This window comes from Balaenoptera physalus (genome assembly GCF_965194825.1).
Source record: "Balaenoptera physalus genome assembly, chromosome: 4".
NCBI lineage: Eukaryota > Metazoa > Chordata > Mammalia > Artiodactyla > Balaenopteridae > Balaenoptera > Balaenoptera physalus.
The window spans coordinates 41,530,914-41,554,415 of NC_138891.1; the positions used below are offsets into that span (position 1 = coordinate 41,530,914).

Here is a 23,502-nt window from a genome sequence, read left to right on the forward strand (position 1 = left end):
ATGTTTTCAAAATTTTTCCCATCATACTTTCTCATTTCACTGAGGGCATTAATTTTAGTTAAATTGTTCAAAATGTTTCCTTCCGATTTCTACATTGTCCATGATTTTTTCTGAGTTTGTTTTTTTGTTCATTTTGATTTCTATTAATAAGTAAGTGTAAAACACTAAAAGCTGTTGTAAAGTTTCTGGTTGAGGCTTGGAGACATATATTGTCTCCTCAGAGAGACCTTCCCTGACCACCCAATTAAAAGGTAAACTCCCAACCTACCTACCACTTTCTCTTCTCTTACCCTGCTTATCCTCTTACCCTGATTTGTTTTTCTTTGTGGTCCTTATCATTACCTGATGTTGTATTATATATATTTTTAATCTGTTCCTTGTCTTTCTCTAGTACGAAAATAATTAACCCCAAGAGAGCAGGCCTTTGTCTGTTTTGTTCACCACCATAACTATTGATTAGATAGTGTCTAATACATAGTCAGTCACTGAATAGTTGTTGAATTAATGAATGGTGAACTTCACTTTAGAATGGTCAAATAAAAACATAACTATTTTGTAAGGGTGTATGCAATTAAAAGTGCCCAAAGTTCTTTTCTCTTGGGGTGTAAGTTGTCACAGGGAAGAACTCTCCAACTTTATCCTAAGGAATTTTAAGCCTGGCTGCCAGTGTTAAGACTCTAGCAGGGGAATGGTTGACGATTCAGCACGTAGAATTTCACTTAATTCCCTTGATTTCAGTAAGGCGCTTCATTGCCACCTCAGCTGTGCCTGAGGGAGCCCTAGCCCAGAGCTCCCCTGATGCAGCCTCTCTAGATAGTAAACTTTCACATTCTGCCAGGCCACACATAGTCAGGGCAAGTTAGAAGATCTAGGTTTTCCTTTCAGTTGTTTAATCAGTCTTGGTTTGTACGCAGCCTTACCCCACTCCCCTGCCTTTGGATGCACCTGAGTATTTCCAGGATCCTGAAGTGAAAATGCACGTGCCTTCTCCACCAGCCACCCCTGCAGACACCTAGCAAATTGAAGTAGTTAAGTCAAATACCCCTCATCCATCTGCATTTTGTCTTTCAAAATTTTTTCAAACTCTCTTGTGTGCCACTGTCTCCTTTTCCATTTCCTTTGTCCATGTAGATTCATACCTTATTTCTTCCTTTAATATTGTTTTAGTAGGATTTCAGAAGAGAGAGAAGATAAATTCCTGTGTTCAATATGCCATGTGTAACTAGAAGTCTCATGAAGGTTTTTGTTATTTTTACTAGCAGAAATATAAAATCCTTTGCAGAAACCATGTATGTAAGACAAAGCAGACCTCTGGTCCAGGAGGACTGAAGGAGAGGGGTTGGGATACCCCTGCCCAGAACATGCCATCCCCCACCATTTCCCTTCAATGCCACTCTACTTCGCATTCAGTGCCCCTCACCATCCCTCCCCTATAAACCCTCAAAGCCCACCTGAAACTCTTCTGGCAGAGCAGAATTTGAGAATCACTTAGTCATCTACCCCCTTTGGAGATACAGCTATCTAAACACATATGTATTTCACAGTAGCTCATAACAAGCTACACTTGTTGACTCGCCATAAGGAAGATTATTTATATCCTGTTCTTTCATATGTTTTCCTCTCCACATTCAGGGATGAGATCATCCTCTCTGAGAACACGATGACTTTTTGGATCCCCCTTAGGATGGTGGTTAATAATGAGACTTAACGTTCCTAAGAAATGTCACTTTTTCCTGTAAATTTAAAGTCTGCAAAGACTGACTGCCATTCTCCTTCCTCAGTAATAATGTAGGAGAAAAGCCTTAGGAAATGTTCAGTTGCAATTGTGTAACCCATATTCTCCATCCCTATTAGAATTAGTGTTTCTCTAATGTATTACAATTCCTGAAATTCTTCATTGAGCTAGAAGTACCTTACCTCTTTCTTACAAAAGTACTTGAGGGATGTTAGAACTTTGAGGTCACTGATGTGGCACTCCAAAATGCTCCATAACACACATGTTGAATTAGTTAAATAATCAAAACCAGGTAAATATTAGCTGAATTTACTGCTTTAAGGAGCTCAGTACTCAATTTTAAATGAGGCTGAGGACTTAAAATTAATTGCCCAAGCAATGGATTCTGAAGTGCTAAGCTTACTTTTAAGGCAGGGCCTACCCAGGTAAGTAGGATCCTTTGGCAAAATAGTGGACTTCTATTTATGCATTTTAAAGGGTGTGTGTTTACCTGTAAAAATTAACTTCATATTATGTGAGAAATTGTGAAGTAGCGGGAGGGTCCTTTGGGAAGACATGTTTAAGCTGCTCCTGTGAGGGTAGGTCCTTCTCAGTTGGCCTTTGGGTTTCAGCCCCACTGAATTTTTCTAATTGGTGCTATCTCCTAAAGCACTTTTTAAAAGAATGACCAGCTATTAAATGTAAGCTAGACTTACGATAATCCCATAAAGACATTTCATGCCCAATACTTCAGCAAAAGAATTTTTGATATTGCTTCATAACTCAACTAATTAAATTTGACTTATACTGAAATGTGGCAAGTATAGGAAGTGCCATATTTTTCTTCAAAATGTGCTAATCCACACATAATCAGCCTTTTCAAACTGAGATCGTATGACCTTTGTCAGTTTTCTCTGTTTAAAAATGTTCCAGCTAAAAGCTTAAAAGGAAATGAGAGAAATGAATTACCTATTTTTGAAATAAGTTTCTAAGAAATGTTAGATTTACTCATGTTCTTAGAAAAATTAAATATTCCTTTTCTCTTATGACTAGTATAATACTTTGCTATAAAATATTTTTTCATTGACCAGATTAATCTTGAATCAGCATTATATTTCAGATTCTGAGTTTATATAGCTTAGTGTTATTAAAGGAATGGAAACTGGCTTGGCTGCTATGAAAACACAAGACAGAGTGGTCATTAGTAATAGACATCTAGGAAGTCTTTCATTTTTCAAACATTACCACCTGATTTGACATCATGGAGAAAACTTTTTCTGCCATCTCCATTCTCCTTTTCTCAGAGTAACACAAAATAAACCTGACCCCCAACTTCTCTTCTTCCCTTACCCCAAGATAGATTTTATTTACATACACATAAATATAAATACAACATAACACAGTCTATTCACGAAGTATGCAATGTAATATTGTAACCTAGAAAAGGCTATATACCCTTCTCTCCATGCGTTGTGAAGATTATGAAAAACAGAAATTCCCCAGAGAGCTTTTGAGACACTGGTTTGAATAATGATTACTGTTTACTTATCTCAGCCATTCCAACATCCCCAAATCAAAACTCATTTCTTTCTTGTTCTTATAGGTTTATTGGTGAATGGCTGAGATAAGACCAGTAATAGTTACCCACCACCTCCTCTTGTGTTTGGGCTGCATGGAGAGAAGGGGGCGGGGAGGCAGCATGGCCCAGGGAGTTGTATCGATAGGACAGATAGCAGTGATCTAGAGAGCCTTTAAAGAAATTGGATTCATAGGAGCTTCGAATGTGAGGAACTGAGAATCTGAATATATAATCTGCCACAGATCACAGGTCAAACCAGCCTCATTTTGCCAGGAAAATATATCATCCTTTTGTCTCTGACAGTAATAATTTTTGCATAATTTCCTGGAAGAAGTAAGCACAGTGGTCATATATACCCAGCATGGGTGAGAAGAGGTTGTCCTGTTTCAACACAATGAAATTTGCTTTCCTGAAGTAATAGGTACATACTACAACAACCTATTTGTAACATGCAACATACCTTTTGAACTTCATATTAATCTCATACATGTGTACTATTAATTTGCTTAGAAAATCCTTCATATGAGTAATTCCAAAGTACCTGTCATTGCAAATGGTAGTTTGCAAATTCTTTTTTTATACTATTTGAAAATTCATCGGGTAATCTACAGAAAACCTATCATCTTTATGCCCTCCTCCAAGAATTATCTGCAGTATTCTAAAATATTACACAATTTTTAAAGTGAAACAAAATTTGAAGTGGATCTTTTGAAGAGTAATAAGAGTAAAATGGCAAAACAAATTTAATCATGTAAGCAATTCTTCTCTTTTACAAACCTGAAAGAAAAGCAAATTGGCATTTGTGAAATTTTCTTTGTCTAATAAATAGCCTCACTTTACAATAAAGCCAATGACCTCAGTTTAATTAGGTGCAATTAATTTTGTGCAAGTGAAATTTGACATCTTGCTAGAGGCATATCCAGCTGTACTCTGTCTTATGAATTTTATTATTATCGCCAGTGAGAATTCAGTTGTCAGAGCTACTGCAAAAGGGTGGGAGACAGGGAGAAAAAGGCCACAGGGCTGCATTTTATATTTAAAAATGGCTCCAGTGGACAGCCAAATGTTTAATTAAAAGAACTTCTAGAAATGATTTTTCATTGGTGCATCATCTTTGACAAGTTATCATGACTTTATTACTGAAATTTGCACTCCCTTTAGACAGTGGTCCCTCACATGTGTATGGACACACAAAGCTCATATGAAGACCGGCTCCTTTGAGAGTTTACATAAGCACTCACTGCTATGAGAAAACAGCCTCACTGACTGCACGTGAGCTCTGTCATCTGGAGATGACACAATCCTTTTGTTCAGTATTTTTGTAAAATTTTCTGTGCCCCTCAGATTATTCTCATTCAGATTATCACATGCATTAAAAACCCACGGGGCTTCCCTGGTGGCGCAGTGGTTGAGAATCTGCCTGCCAATGCAAGGGGCACGGGTTTGAGCCCTGGTCTGGGAAGATCCCACATGCCGCGGAGCAACTGGGCCCATGAGCCACAACTACTGAGCCCGCGTGTCTGGAGCCTGTGCTCCGCAACAAGAGAGGCCGCGATAGTGAGAGGCCCGCACACCACGATGAAGAGTGGTCCCCACTTGCCGCAACTAGAGAAAGCCCTCGCACAGAAACGAAGACCCAACACAGCCAAAAATAAATAAATAAATAAATAAATAAATTAATTAATTAATTAATTAAATAAGGAGTTAGTTGTATTGTGGAATGTGAAACCATATCAGCGAACTTTAAAAAAAAAAAAATAGAAAGAGTGAAGTGTATATCCCTTACTTGAGAGTCTATCATCTATGCAGATCCAAAAAGGAGAATGGGATTGAGACTGGGTTGGGGAGGGATGGCAACAGTTGAATCAAAGAGTCCATCCACAGAAATGTTTACTTATAAGAAAATTTGTTTCTTACTGCCCTCCCCCGTGCTGGGGGCAGGATCTCCCACCCCCAGCACCCTGCCAAAAGCAAAAGCCCAGCCTGACTCACACGTGAGTCATGGTCCCTGCATAGACACCATCTGAGTCAGACACGCAGCCATCCTCTTCCAGCTGTCAATTACTTAATCCTACTCACCTTTCTCCAACACACAAGCGCTAATCCACTCACCCATTTTCTCTCCTTTTCCTTTTTTAAATTCCTGCTAAAGGCCCACACATAGCAGCTCAGAGACACTCAAAAGAGAAAAATTTGAAGTCAACTGAATTTCTTCCACGAAAAAATATCTAGGTATATTTCCTGCCACTTTTTCTGTACAGAAAGCTCCACATTTTTGTTTACAAACTTGGAATCATAGTATACCTATTGTTTTAGAGCTTGGTTTTTGTTTCTGTTTTTGAGTTAACAATACATCAGGAATATTTGCCCATATTCATAACTGTTCCATTATATATGTTTTTACTAGCTGCATAATGGCCCATCATATATTTCACCATAATATACTTTTTTTTGTAGTTCTATCAATCTTTTTTTTAAATTGGGGTATAGTTGTTTTACAATGTTGTGTTAGTTTCTACTGTACAGCGAAGTGAATCAACTATGTGTATACTTATATCCCCTCTTTTTTGGATTTCCTTCCCATTTAGGTCACCACAGAGCACTAAGCAGAGTTCCCTGTGCTATACAGCAGGTTCTCATTAGTTATCTATTTTATACATATCAGTGTATATTTGTCAATCCATAATATACTTAATCTCTTATTGTTAGACATTGAAGTTGTTTCCAATTTTTTGTTTTGTTTTTGTTTTGCTTTTTTTTCATCTTCTCTTCTATTCTTCCATTCATGAATTTATTCTAGCCTTCTTATAGTGCCCTGGCTTCTCACCACACTCTCCTAGAATAAAATGCCAGCTTTGTGACCTTGTATAATTTAACCTCTGAGCCTTAGTTTTCTCATATGCTAAATGGAGATCATAATACTTGTTTTAGGTGTATCTGAGGATTAGAGGTAATATATATGAAGTGCCTACAGTATAGTAGATGCTCAAAAGTGGTAATTCTTTTTATTTCAGAAAGTAGATTGCTGAGAAATCATTTGGCTTTAATTAAGAGAAAGTAGACCACATTTGGCACCTAGAAGAGATGACTGTTTTGTTCCATTATTATTGCAGTATCAGAAGAGTACTCATTCTGGTCTTCAATTCGTGCAGAAAATGTTTCTGGGGAAAATGCATTTTTTAACAGTAAGATCCTATAATTCCAAATTTAATTACATAGAAGTGGTCATTATTGAAGGAACGAGACACTGATGTAGAATTAGAATCAGCAGCTGTCTGAGGAATGCCAGTATTTATAGCTCCCTAGAGAATCGGGTTAGGCTACAGGGGCTGCTGCTTCACCAGAGAAAAGCTGGTGAACGCTAGTCCGCTTCTCTATCCGTCACTTAAGTAGTGAGAAGATTCTGTGGCCATGTGGAGTCGGATGCCTACCAGCCCTCACGCGAACACATACAGATGGAAGGTCCAGAACTAACGAGCCTTAGAAAAGGAAGCAGACAAAACGTATGCGCAGGATTGGGAGAAGAAAACCCAGAGAGGGCCATTCACACTCCAGCCGTCTTTGGAGCTACCTTCCGTGGCTTTCGCTGAGAAAGCCAAAAGCCTGAGTCCTGTAAGATGTGGGGACAGGACAGGACATGAAGAGACATGGTGCCCCCCTTTCCCCCAGTCCTCTCTCTAGCACAGAGTTTGAAACTGCCCTTAACTGCTCTGGGCACATAACGGTGGGAGAGCCGGCTTTCCATCCCTCTTCTGCATTTGCTTCCCTGACCCCGCAGACCGCTTTTCTACTGCAGTTAGTTCCCTGCTCATTCACTCTTCTTGGTTAACACCTTACTTACTAATTAATGTCCAGGTAAGTAAAAGTGTTTCTTTTCTCATCTATAAGATAGGGAGTGTCTAGTAAGTGTTTTTTTGAGTTCTGTTCCAATGCTCTATAAAGTCCACATTTCTATTTGTATATTGTGATTTAATGATGCAAGCATTTGGTACCTGTTAGAAGACCTGATTTCTGTCCCTGGATCAACTACTACTATGCATCCATTTAATATAGGGGTCGTGAACTGTAACATGCCTGCAGGGGCCAGCAAGAAACATAAAGGAATGAAGTAGCCCAGATAAAATGCAATAGGTGGGACCGTAGTGAACTAGAAAGTGTGTGCCCTGGCCAAAGGGGAAGCATCAGCTCAGCACTGGCCAGTCAGTGCCGTGGGGTTTGCAGAGATGTTATTGCCTGATCATCAAATGAACAAACAAATGAACAGTTAAACATCCCCTTTCTTTCTAATATAATTGTAAAAATCATTTATAGTACTTCTGTGTGTATGATCATATATGTTAGACCAGCAGTGTTTGCACCTGTTATGTGAATATAACTCTTTTTTAAAAAGTCAGCTCAGCCATAAAAAGGAATGAAATTTTGCCATTTGCAGCAACATGGATGGACTTGGAGGGCATTATGCTACGTGAAATAAGTCAGACAAAGAAAGACAAATACTGTATGATATCACTTATATGTGGAATATTAAAAAATACAGCAAACTAGTGAATATAACAAAAAAGAAGCAGACTCAGTTATAGAGAACAAACTAGTGGTTACCACCTTTGGCACCTAGGAGAGATGGCTGTGGGGAAACGGAAGCAGGAGGAGCAACACAGGGGTAGTGGAGTAAGAGGTACAAACTATTAGGTATAAAATAAGCTACAAGGATATATTGTACAACACAGGGAATATAGCCAATATTTTATAATAACTATAAATGGAGTATAACCTTTAAAAATTGAGAATTACTGTATTGTACACCTGTAACTTATACAATATTGTACAGCAACTATACTTCAATTTTAAAAATTTTCTAATTTTTAAAAAGTCAAACTATCATCCCATGCATTCCACACTCTTTAGCAAAAGAAAGTTAACACAATCCCACTAAAGTAAAATAAGAAATAGCAGTATATTTTCACAATAACGACTATTGGGAAGTAGAAACTTTGCCTTTCCTTTTTTTTTTTCAATAGTAATGCTGTAACTTTCATGGTAAATGTCAATACGAAACAGTCAGTAGGGAAAAGAAGAGTAAGGAGCAAGGTTTGGGAAATGGGAAAGGTATTTCACAATTTATTAAGGAATAGCAGCACCTCATTTTAACCCACCTCAGCACATTCTATAGAGACACCATCACACACTCAGTACACTTACCCAAACCTCAATTGTTCCCACGTTCTTTCTTCACGACAAATCCTTAGAAAAATGAAATGTGTTTACAGCTACCCTTGGGTAATTACAATCCACATTTTATATTCCGTCCCCTTTGAAATTCTCATGAAACAGGAAAAGATAATGGGTGATAATATTCATTATGTAGAAAGCCTTTGAATAATGCATCAGAGATCCATTAAAATAAATAGAGATAATATATTTTAACAGCCCAGCCACAAACTAGTTGGGAATACTGAGTAATGGATGGCATGGCAGGGCCAGAGGCTCTCACAGCCACACTGGTTTTGGACAGAAGATGAGCAATGCATGTTTGAAATCCATAGGCATTTCAAAGTTTCCTCTCACTCTGTTTCTTAAGGAAACCATACAATTTCCTTGAAATTGTAAGCAACTACAGGAGGCATTATGTGCTTAAAATTATATTGCCATCACAGGCAAGACCTAATAAATCCAAACCTAAGGTTAAGTGCAGTATGGGGGAAAGTCCACTGGATTCAAAAACCAGAGGCCCAGCCTATAGTCTCTTGCTTTGTGATCTTGTACCATTTATCTGTTGCCATGGTGGTGATGTGTAATAAAAACCCACCCACATCAGTGGCATCCGATGTTAAGCACTGATTTCTGCTGCTGATCAGAGCTGGGTTCCCATGGTGCTTACTCGTGTGTCTATGATCGGCTACGGGCTGGTGAGGTGCTGCTAACTGCTCTTGGCTGAGCTCCGTCAGGTGCCTGGGGCTTCAGTTGGGACAACGGCCGATTGAGTTCTGTGCTACGAAGTCCCTCCTCTGCCAGCAGGCTGAGCTGGGCTTGTTCTGCGGGCAGCGGCAGGGTTCCCTGGGGCAGCGGGGAGTGGGGGGGGCAGATGGAGGGGCTTGGAACCGGAATACTGTCACTTCCTCTGCATTCTATTGGCCCAGGCAAGTCAGGAGGCCAGCCCAGGGGTCCGGAAATAGACTCCACCTCTTGATGGAGAACCCACAGTCTTATTATAGGGGGACCAGATAGAGAGAGGGGAAGAATTGGGACCATTTTAATAATCAGGCTGTCACAGATCTGGGGCAAGTTATCTGACTTCTTTGAGTAACCGCTGCCTTGCCTGTAATCCACAGGTGGTTGTACAGCCCAAGGAGAGAATGAAGTGAACACACTTTTAAACTCAAATTCACTGTAACCGTTCAAGTGAAGTTAACTAAGGCGTGGTGCAGGGGATAGAACCAAAGAATCTTCAGCTTTTCTCTGTGGATGCTGACGGTCTAAGCTAGTGCTGGGAGATTCCTGTTCTTAAAATCAGAAAACACCAAATAGTTCTGGGATTCAGAGCTGGCCGTCAGACCAGGCCACTCCCAGTCACTGCAACCCAAGGCCAAGGACAAAGACCAGATTCCCAATGCTGCTTCCCCACTAGAAGTCACAGCAGACTTTAAGATCATCCCATCACTTCTCCCACGGAGTAAACTGGTCTTGTCCCTGTATTTTGAAAAAGGTATTGTCTTTATACCAAACCATATCACCAGGTAGCTAGGTTTTTGAGATATCCTCTTAGTAGTTAAGATCTTTCCATCTCCATCATTCTCTCAATTCCGAGCATATTTTCATAATATCCCTGCTGACAGTAGTTGGAGGTCAGCACATGTGTTTTCTAAGTAAGTTTTCCTCACTGTAAATGCCAAGTGGACACTGGTGCTGAACAGCCTATCAACTAAATGCTTTCCCGATCCTGGCCAACAGGAACTGTCACTCAGAAAGCCACGTCCACTCACCCTGAGATGTCCAGGAAGCACACTTAGTCTCTATCTCGTCATGTTTCTGAGCCTTCTCCATCCATGACAGCCCCCTCTCCATACCCTCGGCTCCCTGTCAGTAACTCTGGGCTGCAGTGTGGTTTTTCGTGGCATAAGGAGAAGAGGTTTCCGGGGTGACCAGGACGTAGACCTTCCCGTAATCAAATCCACAGGCGAGGCAGACATCAAGCAGCATTTTGCTCATAGCCCTCTGCCGAACGCCGTTCCAAACATCAAGCAACCCTGAACTGGATACCTTAATTGATACCACTAATTAACAAGAAGAGGATAGTGTTGTGTTTTCACCTCAGACGGTGCTTGAGAGCTCCAAGCAAATTAGCCCCCGGCTGCTGGGATTTCGCCAGACTGCGTAGCCTGGTTATAGGCGAGACGCCGCGGTGTGAGGGGCAGGGGCTCTGAGTGGCTGGAGGGGGAGCCTCAGAGCAGCCACGCCTCCCCGGGATGGGAAGGGGCCAGGAACAGGGGCTGTCGTTCCTGGACGCAGTGGCACAGAGGCCCTCAGCAGCACTGGCCGCTGCTTGCGAGCTGTGGTGGAGTTTCCCCAAAGCCGCCTTCATCTTAAACCCTCTTAAAGGCTAAAGGCAAACAAATCCTTCTTGAAACCTGAGTCCGTTTTAAGATGTCTGTACTAAAATCCCCGCTGAACTATTAGCGGTAATATCATATAATTTCCTTTTCCTGAGAGTAACACTTGGCGATTACCGCTATAAGGAATTATAAGGCTCACCCTGTAAGAAGCTCTGCTCAGTTTCCCACGGTGATAATGTGTTACTAAGGCGATTTTCTGAATTTCTACCTGAGGTGTTTTTTCATTTCACTCCGACTACTAAATCCTTCCCTTTTTTTTTTTTTATTGGCCTTTCCTGAGTTAGAAATGCTGCGTGGGATAGTTGATTTAGGTCTGAGTTGATCCTTAGCACAAAGGTCAGTTTGGGGGCAGAACAACAGAATTTATGATCAGACTTTCTTCATAATGAAAATATATATCTTTGGATGTTTTAAGCCTTATTTGGCAGTGGTATCATGTGTTATATTTAATCTGTGTATATAGTGTCTTCTTTCTTCATTTCAAGACTTTAGTTATTCAATAAATAGGAAATACTACATAATCCTTGATTTGAATTAAGTTTAATTTAAAATGTCTTTTTTATTTTAAAGTATGACTTTAAAATATGTCTGTTTTTAATTTGCACTTTTTTAATTTCCACTGTTGTCCAATCCATGGATCTTGAGTTTTATTGTTAAAAATGGGTTGATTTGGGGTTTTTTTTTTTTACCAACTACAGACAATAAATTTTAAAACTTAATTTATATGGGATCAAAGGGTAACCTGAACATATTACATTTCTCCAGGAAAAAAATATATATATTATAATGGTAGAAAGTTAAAAGGAGACAAATTCCAGCTCAATAAATGTTCAGGCTGCCTAACAGTGAAAGTCAGCTCGGGACGCTCCCAGTGAGTCAGTTGTGCATCAGGAATTGCTGTGACCAGGCCAGGTATTCAAGTAGGTGACTGTAAGGGTCCCTTTACGAAGTCACATCACCTTTAAAATTCTGTGGTTTTTTTGTCTAGGCTTTCAGAAAGTAGAGAAAGGAGGATAATGAACAGAGCACCTGACCTGTGCCCATCTCTGAGCTCTTTTCATCCTTTCTGCAAACCACTGAATTATTTACCCTATTTTACAGATGGGGAAACTGAGGTTCATAAAGTAATGTGCCTTGGGAAAGAAGTAAGGATTCAAACCTAAGTCCTACTGATTCCAAGCACCCTGAGCTGGATCACAGCAGAACCTGTCCCTTTCTGCGGCCAGCCCTAGGCCTGGGTCTGCTTCCTGCACCGGAGGGTAGTGGGGGAATGGAACTGGACCTACAGAGGGAAAGGCTGCGTTTCTCTCCTGGGGAAAATAAGCTGGGACTTTCAGTCGTTAGAGAAGTTAACAATAGGTGGCGGTACATACCCGTAACAATGATGGTGCCTGTGTTAAATCAGTACATTTTCTTTTTCTGAGTTCTGTATTGTTTTCAATCAAAGTGCTTTAAATGAGTCATTTGAGCAATTTATGCAGAGCATCTCTACCCATTTGAATAAAAAAAAAAAAAAAGCAAATGGGAATGTCAGCTATCAGACGAGTTGCTCTTTGCATTTCTCACTGTGACAATAATAACGCCAGAGCAGATTTGGTGTCCCCTGTCCTAAACCTGGCTCATGGGAGCCTCCTTATGACCCCTTGCTGCTTAGGAGTTTCCTTCTGCCTTTTCTTTCTCTAAACTTACAGACTGGGGCTACTAGGGATGCTAAGAAAGTGCTTCTTGAAAAACACTTTGTTGTCAAACAGCAATGAAATGTGTTCGACTTCAAATGAAGCTTAGGACACAGAGTTGGATCCACAGCCTGGTTGCGTGTATAGCAGATACACAGCCGGCTGGCCCTTTGTGACCACATTTCCAGCAACATCCCTCTGGAGCTTCCCGGATTCGCCACAAACATAATGAGCTCCCAAGACATCTCTGCCTCTGAAGCTCTGTACGCGAGGCAGTCTGTAGAGCCTTGCTGTGTTCCAACGTTCTGCTTTTCTGACTAAGCTGGAGGTTTCCTTAAGTTTCTCGAGGGTGAACCTCTGGTGTGTTTTTTTCTTAATGACATAAATAGGCTCCCTTGGTTGGCTTTTTTTTTTTTTTTTTAATATTTATTTATTTATTTATTTGGTTGCACCGGGTCTTATTTACTTATTTATTTTTATATTTATTTTTGGCTGTGTTGGGTCTTCGTTTCTGTGCGAGGGCTTTCTCCAGTTGCGGCAAGCGGGGGCCACTCTTCATCGCGGTGCGTGGGCCTCTCATTATCGCGGCCTCTCTTTGTTGCGGAGCACAGGCTCCAGACGCGCAGGCTCAGTAATTGTGGCTCACGGGCCCAGTTGCTCCACGGCATGTGGCATCTTCCCAGACCAGGGCTCGAACCCGCGTCCCCTGCACTAGCAGTCAGACTCTCAACCACTGCGCCACCAGGGAAGCCCCCTTGATTGGCTTTTGACAACCATCTCAAATAAAATTTTCCTTCAGACGACCTTATTGTATTTGGGAAAAAAAAAAGGAGTCTTTCTTCAGAGAGCTCTGGCCCCGGGATGCGGGATCTAATGAGCATCATTGGATTGTCCCCGTGGGGCAGGACACTGGATGACACCAGGCAGCCTTGTTTGGCTGGGGACCCATTCCTCTTCATCGACAAAAAATGTAAACTCAGTGTCTCAACGCATTTTTATTGTGTACCAACTATGTGTTTGGTATTGTGCTGGGGGCTATAACGTGGCCTGAAATTACTTTTCTCCCAGCGTGAATTTGTGTGTGGAAAAAAACCTAATACAGTATGAGTTAAAAGTTATCATCTTATCATTTATCGACTTATCAAGTTATCTTTCTTATCTTCTAGTAAAAGTGATCATTTATGAGTCGGGAGTAATATTGATCACTCACTGCTCCCTGTGAAGAGCACATTCAACTACTTTCTTTAGCAAAATCAGGCAGTTCTTTTGGATGCTACCAGATAACAAATAGCTGAATGGAATGAGTGTCCTGTTTGCTTGTGCCCAGCCTGCAGAGTGGGATGAACCTGCAGATATGCTTTGTCAACGACAGCGGCAGCGACAAGGACAGCGATGCTGATGACAGCAAGACCGAAACGAGCTTGGACACCCCCTTGTCTCCCATGGTGAGTCCCGGAGCTGCCACTGGGGCTCAGAATGTGCTCTCCTGGTCATCTAGCTTCTTTTCTGTTGTTAGTCAGAAGCAAACATTTCAGAGAGGAAAAAAGAAATATCTCATGACATTTCTTGACATGGCATGCTCCTAAAATTTGACAGTGATTGGAAAATCAAAACTGTGATCCAAGAAGGATACGTAAGCTCTGTTAAAGTTAGCGACTACTTTCATATTAAATCATAAGAGAAATCACATAGGCCCTATACCAATCCTTCCCCACTGGGCTTAGAAATATGAGCACAGACTAGCAATGGGACACATTTTAAAAGGCAGGGGATGGGGTCCAGGCAGAGGTGGGAAGGCTAGCACATAGATGTTGCTCAGAGAAACCAGCAAGGTAATGTGGGTTAAACATTGGTTACTATTCCTTGCACACATATTACAGAAGATGGCTTGATGATCCTGGGTGCTTGTTGCTGGATTTCTTTCCTCTCTGGGAGGTCTATCGCCTTTCTTACCAAAAACTAACTAACAGGAAACCGTGTTGGTTGTTGAGTGCAATGCCGCGTCAGAACTTCATTGGATATCTGAGATCCTGTCCGCTCCAGGGAGCAACGCACCGCCTTAGCTCTGGGTTAAATATTTTGCTGTGTCTGTTCACTTCAAGAAAGTTTTGAGAGTAAGAATCAAAGAAATGTCTCAAGTTTGTTACAAATATATATTCTCCCTATTATTAATTATGTTACTTTTTATGCTAAAATCAGAGTCTATCTCTGACTGAGGAAATAAAGTAGCTTTTAAAATGTTACTTGCGATTGGTACAAATCAAATCAAGAGTTGAGTCCCTTGATGGAGGGGACTCTTGGCTGCTTTGAGAGAGGGCTCAGGGAAGACTGTAGCTCATCTCCAAAGATGGCACCCGGCACGCAAAGCTCAGGGCTGCTCTTTTTCCCTTCACAGAGCAAACAGAGTTCTTCCTATTCCGATAGAGACACTACTGAAGAGGAATCCGAATCCCTGGATGACATGGATTTCCTCACAAGGCAAAAGAAATTGCAAGCCGAAGCCAAAATGGCCCTTGCCATGGCCAAACCAATGGCCAAAATGCAAGTAGAAGTGGAAAAACAGAACAGGAAAAAGTCTCCCGTCGCTGATCTTGTAAGCAGCGAACGCTGAAACGCAAGCGAGTGTTTGGTGGCTGCAAATGGTTGAGGCTGTCCCAGTCCTTTCCCAGAGTTATGCAAACTTGGGTTTTTACAAGGCAGTGTGTAAAACGTACTGTCATTGAGAAATATTTAAGTCTGTTTCTTTTTCCTTCCTACTGTATCACTGAAGGATACACACGCAACAGATTTCACAAAAGTAAACTTTGCTCTTGATTCATATCTACTGTGTTTCTTAGGGGCAGTATTAGCTGTCATGGGAATATTTTAATTCCTTTAAAGCAGTCTCAGTTTAAGAACCCATTGCTATGGCAAACTCACTATTGCTTTAGCTCTTGTTCCCCCCTTTTCAATGAAGACAGTATGGCAGAGTGGATGAGAGCCCTGGGCTTTGGAGCTTAAGACTAGCTCTGCCATTGACCTACTGTGGGGCTCTGGACACGTCTCAGTTTTCTCATCTATAAAATGGGAGTAATAATAATAGCTGTGTCAGAGCACGATTGTGGAAAAAGTAGTCAAAGCACTTAGTACAGTGCTTGTAGCGTGCTATAAGTTAATGAATAGCTGATATTATTAATTTTATCCATGTCACTGACATTACTTGAGCTCCCTGGTAATTCATTTGTGGATGTAATAAGTGACTCTCAGTTGTAGACCAGTCCAAAAGCTTTTGATTTGAGTAGTGTCCCATTCTGATGCCAATAGTGTTTCAGATGATGTGCATATATGGAGGGCCTCACATTGGGAAAGTCAGATGGGGAAAGCTTTTAAGCAAGGAACCTGAAGTGGGTGAATGAAGGTGGGTCTTTTAGGAGAAAACTGGGTCGTACGTTCACTGTGCTTGCTGCTCACACCTCCATTTCTTCCCTTTCTGTCTTCAGCTGCCACACATGCCTCATATAAGTGAATGCTTGATGAAAAGAAGTTTAAAGCCCACTGACCTGAGAGACATGACTATTGGGCAGCTACAAGTGATAGTCAATGATCTCCATTCCCAGATAGAAAGTAAGTGTAAGATGCTCTGGAAAATGGGATATTAAGTGTGAAATATCATGGGATGGATAGTACTATTTCCTTGATTCAGTTCCTTGGTACGTTTCATTGGGGTCCTCCTGTGTACTTGCAAGGAAAAGAAGAGAATCACAAGGCTCTCTTTTTGTTTTTGTTTTTTTTAACTGTAAAATGTTGAGAAACTTTAAGACTTTTTCAAGGTTCACAGAGGTTAGGGATCCTTTTTATTCATCTGAAATCCCCAGCTCCCAGCACAGTGCCTGGCATATTGTTGGCTCCCAACACCTGTTTGTAGAATACAATTTAGTAGTTACAAGTCATTTATTATACAGTAATACGCTCAGCTTTACTTGCACGTACATTCCTTTTAGGTCATCAAATTCTATTCGACTTATGCTGTGGGACTCCAGGTGGTGAAAGTATATGTGACCGATATGTGAAAATTATAGGGTGAGAAAGCGTGGGCCTTTTCCCCCCAGAATGAAGAAGGACCTCTACCGGAAGTGTGCAGGGCGGGTGGTGAGTGAGTGGCATTCACTCGAAGTGATTGGTTACGCAGAGAAGGGCAAGTGCTGGACCAGTGAGAGAGCGCGCTCACTGGGAAAGCGTGCTTAGCCCAGGTGAACTCACGAGCCCTCCAGCCTCTGGAACATACAAGTCCATAAAGTCCGTAGGCTGATAGATTAAAACCACCTAAGAGACATGCCAACCAAATGCAAACCAACTATAAAAAAGCATTGAGGAGCCAAGCGGGGAAATTCGAACACTGACTAAATGTTTTATTAAAGATGTATTTACTTATTCAGGTACAATAAAGGTATTGTGGTTATGTTAAATTTTTTTAAAAACGAGCCCTGTCTTTAGAGACACATACTGAAGCATTTACAGATGAAATAATATGATGTCTGAAATTCACTTTCAAATGATCTAGAGGGAGAAGGGGTGATACATGAGTCAAGACTGGCCATGAGTTGATAACCGTTGAAGCTGGCTGGATGCATGGGGCAGGGGGATTCCTTAAACAATTCTCTTTACTTTTGTATCTGTTTGAAAATGTCCATAATAAAAAATTTAAAACGTCATACAGAAAAGACATTCCCACGCACTATGCAGGCACTCTACTGAGTACTAGTGTAAAAAGCTACCCTAAGAACCCACTAGAAAAAATAAAATTGGATGTATTCAGTGGCAGGTTAATACCTTCAGCATTTTAAAATCAAGAGAAAGGATTTAAGATTTTAATTAGGAAACCATAGATTCACAGGCTTTTTAAAAATTCTACTACATTTTAATTTTAGTTGAGCATAAATTACTAGGAATTAAGGACTTAAAAGGTTTTCTGATCTTTTACCACTGAAACATCTTCCTTAGACTTTTAAATAATAACATTGCCAGCTAGTCCTTTTCAGGAGTAGATGGAGTTTTAGACCTCTTTGTATGACTTTTTTTCTCCTTTTTTAAATTGAAAACTAATCTGAACTAAAGGCAGACAAATGCATCATTTGAGGTCAGGATCTCTGAAAACATTTCCAAGGAGGACCTCGCTGAGTATCCCCTTCCTTTCTTTGGTTTCTGGGCCCAGAGCTCTTGCTAAATGAATGCTATCCCTCATGTGTCCACATGTCCAGACCTAGAAGCTTTCATTCTTAGCTGATGTGAGGGGGAAAAAGCAAGAGAGAGCCCCCTGCTTGTTTATATTTTGCAATGGCAGAAGCCAAATTAAACCCAGTACACTGATTTCAGGAAGACTAGTTATGTTTCCATCTATTTTATGCCCAGAATAAATCCTGAAGAAAATTTTCCTCAGCACCCATTGTCCGGAGAACTCAGGGGTTATTCCTTCAGGTCTTACACATCTGGTTCTCCCACAGCTTTAGATATTACTGTTTCCTAGAACAACCTGCACGTAGGGCTGCTTCTCCCCTCGACCCCGAGGAGCCTTTGAGCATCCTCAAGGCGCCTTCCTCCCCAGCTGGGGGTCTGATGGGGCTCTTGTCGGGTGCAGTGGCCCCTCCAGCTCTCCGTGTGGCGGGAGCACCCTGAAGGTGAACGGCGGAAAACTTAGCGTGCCCCAGACTTTTGCGCTCACATTTCTTGGAAACAAAATCCGCCTTCTTCTAACAAGCTCTTTTCCTAACAGCTAACAATTTATTTTCCCACTCTAATGTGAATGTAATTGGATATACTTTGTACTCCTTTTCTTTCAACACTTCTATAAGTATGCAAGCTAGTCGTGCTCTCCAATTGGTGACTTCTCCTGGGCTTATGAGAAGCTAATGTAAGAACTCTACATTTTAGCGAAGATAGTCTCCTACTGTGTTTAGCTGTTTGTATATATGTATGTGTCGTACGTACGTATATAATGGTCCATAAGTAGTTTCACGTCCTGACTTAGATGCAATTTTATCTATTTCTAAACGCTTTCGTTTCTTTGCCTCAGGCTTGAATGAAGAGTTGGTCCAGCTGCTCCTCATCCGAGATGAGCTGCACACAGAGCAAGACGCCATGCTGGTGGACATCGAGGACTTGACCAGGTCAGTGGTGCCTCCTCTTTCCAAAGAAGGGAAGAAGCCTGGGATGGTTGGAAGTCTAAGAATTAAGGCACGAGCGAGCTCTAGAGAACTTCTTTCCTTACTTCCATGAGTAACTCGCCTAATCTCTGCTGGTGTCAGCTGTTTAGATGGAGGGGAAGCGGCCAAAACTGCTCCCATCCAAATGCATGGCTTCTTCACAACCATCCTCCCCTAGTGATGGACTGTAAGTGCGTTAGAACTTCGTCCACCCCCGCTTAAATCAGGTCAGCAGTTCTGGCCTAAGGACTTTATCCTGAAGGACTGTTCCCTTGAGAGTCGTCCCTAAGCCATTCCATGCTGGCACGATTCCAGCACGTGGTGGGTGCCACCAAGTGGCACTTGCTGTTATATGACCCGACTCTTGATCGCATCTGCCATGCCCGGAAGGCAAGGACACTGGCATCTTTCCACAGCACCAGCGCCACCAGATTGCTCTCACCATGGGGACACTCCAAGACTTGAGTTTCTAGCTGGGCCTGGTTCCGAGCGCCTGTCTGTAAAGAGGTAAAGAATGCTTCCTTCCCTGGGGGATAGGGAAACTAGGCTAATGCTGGTCAAGATCTTGCATTTCTTCATAGTTTTCCTTGTGGAAAAGCCTCTCGCCATAAGTATATAAAGTATATGAAATACCGTGAGCGTTCCTATGATCCTATATTGTATTTACGATGCCACCTTTTCTGAGACAGTTTATAGGAAGTCTTTAAACCACAAGGCAACAGTCACTATTAATCCCAGAAATGGTATTCAGAGAGTAGAAGCTCCCAAGGAGAGAAAGAAAACTGCTTATCACGGTAACATAAGGAATTAACCACGTGATCCAGAACCATCCAAGAGAAGTTTGAAAACATATGTAGTGAAAATGCTCTCAGCACTCACCACAGGGACCACTTCTCAATGTGTAACACTGGGTAAAATATTTTTCTAAATGCAGTGTTATAAAAATAGCTTGGGTAGCAAAATAAATGCTGCAGAACCATGTTTAAGTTTGTGTTTAAAGACCCATGGGCAGCACTCTGTTTTGTATGCTTTGGATGTTATATTGCCTCACCCCTAACAAAAAAACAAAAACAAAAAAACCCAGAAGGTCTTCTCATACCTTCTTAGCATATTTGCCTGCATGTGAAATACAGTAACACTCAAATACTATTAGTGCCCCCTACAGCTGTATTCAGGCACTGCATCAACAATTGTTAAGACACCTGCCTTTTTGTTAGGCTAAAAACTTTGCATATTAGGGATTAAGATTATGGGAAATCAGTAGTGAAATATACAACCAGGACATGCATCTTCTGAAAAATATATAGACTCTTTCGTCAATCCTGTGGCTTGCCTGTGATGACAGAGACCGTTTCTCTGCCCGTCAGAACGACGTTGGCGCCCCTCGTTGCAGACACGACATTCAGAGCTCCTCCCTTCTCTCAGAATGTTAGGCTATTACTTAGGTTTGCAGTGAATTTTGCTTATCCCTTCAGATGGTGTGATCATGGGAGACAGGGTGGGCAGAACCATGGGGTTCAAAGGAGAGGAGTCACTAATATAAAGGTACTAGAGGATCCCTTTAAATTAGAGCAGGTGGGGAGAAGTTTCTATGCCCATTCCTGGCTGCAGAAATATAATTTTGCTCATGGAGGGATCTAAGGATACTTAAACTTCCCTAAAGGTAGCAGTGCCAGAGTTTTGCAGCCAGATCCCAGAAGGCCGAGAGCATGGCCGCTGGGAAGCTCTGTTCACCGATTCCCTTTACCTGTGCAGCTCCTGCCGTTCAGGTGTCAGTTCAGATCTGTGCTTCTCAATTTTGGCTGCACATTGGAACCACCTGGGGAGCTTTTAAAATACTGATGCCTGGGTCTCACTCCCAGAGATTCTGATTTAATTATTCTGTGAAGTAGCCTGTGCATTAGGAGATTTTAAATCTTTCCGGATGATTCCAATGCACAGCCTAATTTGAAAACCACGGGTTTAGATACCTCTTTGGAGAAGTGCTCCCTGATCCCCCAAGACTGATGTAGGACCCCCTGTGCTCCTGGCAGCATGGCATCCCTCCCAAGTAGAGGCTAATCCTATTGTGTTATATGGTTGACAACCAACCTGGCTATAAGCCCCCTGAAAGCAGAGACAACACTATTTTCATTCATTGCTGTGTCCCCAGAACCTAATACAGGGCCTGCCAAGTACATAGTAGGTCCTCAATAGGGATTGTTGATAACAAGAAGTCCTTGTGGGGCTTGAGTGAAATAAATCCTAATAAAGACGTTATAGTTGACGAGAACCTTTTGGTTTTATGGACGGAAACCCTTTCCCTCCTTTGTTTACAATTTTAATGAAATTCACCCTTGTATGTATGTCTCAAAATAACACCCAGCTTTCAATATTTTCTGAAGCTCTTGCCTGCCTGTTCTTTCCTTCTCTCTCAGAAAACCCCTTGTTTGTATGCACGCGCACACACACACACACACACACACACACAGATACATATTTTAAAACTGCTATAGGAACTATATTTTTATTAGCTACCGTGGAATCTTAGTCACTGGGCATCAAAATATTTCTTGAGCTGAATTTGTTCAAGTGAGGCCCATGAGTTACTTTATGAAAATGATAAAAAAGATGGTCTGCTAGAAGGCATAATTTCTTTTTTAGGAATAGGGTGCTATTGATGTCTTTTTCCTGAGTCCCTTTGTTGGTAAATGAATATCAGAATATTCTTTGTGGGCTGCTGCGTGTGGCAGGGACGCTGCTGTCACTTCTCTGTTTCTGAATGTATTTGTGGTCTTCCCTGTAACACAGATGGGAGACATTCTGCATAATACCAGTGAGTTAAACTTGATGTCACTGACTACCCAAGTCTAGGCAGCACCCAGAAACTGCCCCTGGACCTTTGATGACAGCTGGAAACCACACCCTTAGATGCTTTTTCTCTTGCCAGATTTATAATTTCCTAAGATCCTCCTTCAAAACATTTGTTTCTTGCAGCCTTCAGACCCTGCCACTCTCTGGGAAGACATTTACTTAGTGACGGATCGAGTGATGTAAGCAGCTTGGCCATTCCTCCCACTCCGTCTCCACTGGCCAGCTGCTGGTTAGCCCAACTTAGGGCTCACAGGCCGTAATAGGGCTTGATGAGTAAGACTCACCCCGCCCTGTCCCCCCCTCACTGCCGTGATCATGCCCTTGGGACTAACTGTGGGGGAAAAAATATGCAAATGTGGGAAATCTTGACATCCACAAAGACCTACCGTTTGTTTGGAAGACATTAGCCTTTGTAAGAATAAAACTGAACTATTGTATTATTAACAAGAGCCTTGTTAATACTTAGATTTGCATCTATGTGCGTGTTTGGATAAAGTAGTCACGCAGTTACTTTCTATCACAACACCTTGTTTTGACTTTTTGCTTAGCACTTAATCTTCTATCTGCTATCTCCTTGCTTGCTGTCTGTTCCTTTCTTGTCTCTTTCCATTAGCATACATGCTCCATGAGAACAAAGATCATTGTCTGCTCACCACCAAATCCCCAGCACCAGGAGCACAGAGAAGGCACATATTAAACATTTGTTGAATAAATTATCCTAGTTACTTTCCTCTTTTCATTTTTAAACATGGCACTTTTCTTCTCAAAGGAATGTGACATCTACATGTCTCAGGTTAATCCAGTGGCTTACTAAACAAAAGGAATCATACATAGAATATAAAAATTGGAAGAGGGCAATTCCATTTGAATTAAGTACCGTTTCTTGATTCTCTTGATTTCACTCTGAGTAACTCTGAGCCTCCGTTTGGAGGATATTTTAGCTGTTGATGGGAAAGCAGTTTGGCTTTCTCCTTAGCACTAAATAATTGTACTATTCATTTTACAGACACGCTGAGAGTCAGCAGAAGCACATGGCCGAGAAAATGCCTGCAAAGTGAAAAGAAGCCATCCAACCAGAGGACAAGCTAGAATTTATTTTGCTTCTGTGGTTGTAAAAATGCTGTTGCTAAAGGTGGCACAGAAACAAACAAATATCATTGTTAGTCATCGATAATGTCTGAAGCTTAACGTCCAGTGATTGGCCTTTGCTTCTTAATTTATTTTAATTTTTTTACTGTGCCACTAAATATCAGGCATTTTAATAAAATATTGTTACAAAAAATGTACAGTACTTACACCATCACAAATCATGGTTAATCAAAGAGGGTAGTTTTAACTTTATTTTTATTTGTTTAGAGATTCTGAGTTGGAGCAGTATTTTACCATTGACTGCTTTCATTCTTCACTGTAGTTTTAAAGAAGAACTGTAAATGACGGTGCTATCCAAGTCAAAAAATACATGCCTGCCTCGTAGTGAAGTTGTAGGTCTCCGTAATATGTATATTTTAATCAGTTTTCAACATTTTGTGAATGTTGACTACCTGAAGTTCATTTTTAGATGTGCTATTAACATTCTGTTGGATTCCGAGGGTTCCTTAAAAGTTTTATGTATAAATATGTAAAATAAAAATTAAAACTTTGTTTCATAGGATACGTCTTTTTGCTCACTAGCAAGCCCTACACTGGCTGTACTTCTTCCCTCTTCACTCTTCCTCAACTGAAATCCCCACCGGGAAGCTTTTATCAGTGAAGAAACAAAGGGCTCCGGAGGACAAGAAAAGCAGGGAATCGCCAAGAAGATTGTGGAGAGTATGGGAGTATGTGTGTGTGTGTGTGTGTGTGTGTGTGTGATCCAAAGACGACAACATCAGGCACATCAAAGCCAGCACTG

At 41.3% G+C, this 23,502-nt stretch overlaps 1 protein-coding gene across 11 annotated transcripts in view; it reads left to right on the forward strand.

Moving 5' to 3' along the window:
- The window catches only part of SCHIP1 (schwannomin interacting protein 1), a 122,143-nt gene extending 98,886 nt beyond the window's left edge, over positions 1–23,257 (forward strand). For 6 of the 11 annotated variants that reach the window (XM_082461058.1, XM_082461060.1, XM_082461059.1 and 3 more), the window contains 5 exons: positions 13,907–14,024; positions 14,975–15,172; positions 16,059–16,182; positions 18,629–18,722; positions 22,618–23,257. In XM_082461058.1, coding sequence (XP_082317184.1) covers positions 13,907–14,024; positions 14,975–15,172; positions 16,059–16,182; positions 18,629–18,722; positions 22,618–22,669 — 586 coding nt within the window. In that variant the 3' untranslated portion in view covers positions 22,670–23,257. Of the gene's footprint in view, positions 1–5,881; positions 5,922–13,906; positions 14,025–14,974; positions 15,173–16,058; positions 16,183–18,628; positions 18,723–19,148; positions 19,266–22,617 lie in introns of all 11 variants that reach the window. The other 5 variants (XM_082461061.1, XM_082461055.1, XM_082461062.1 and 2 more) reach the window with 3 other exon arrangements.
- The last annotated feature ends 245 nt before the right edge of the window (positions 23,258–23,502 follow it).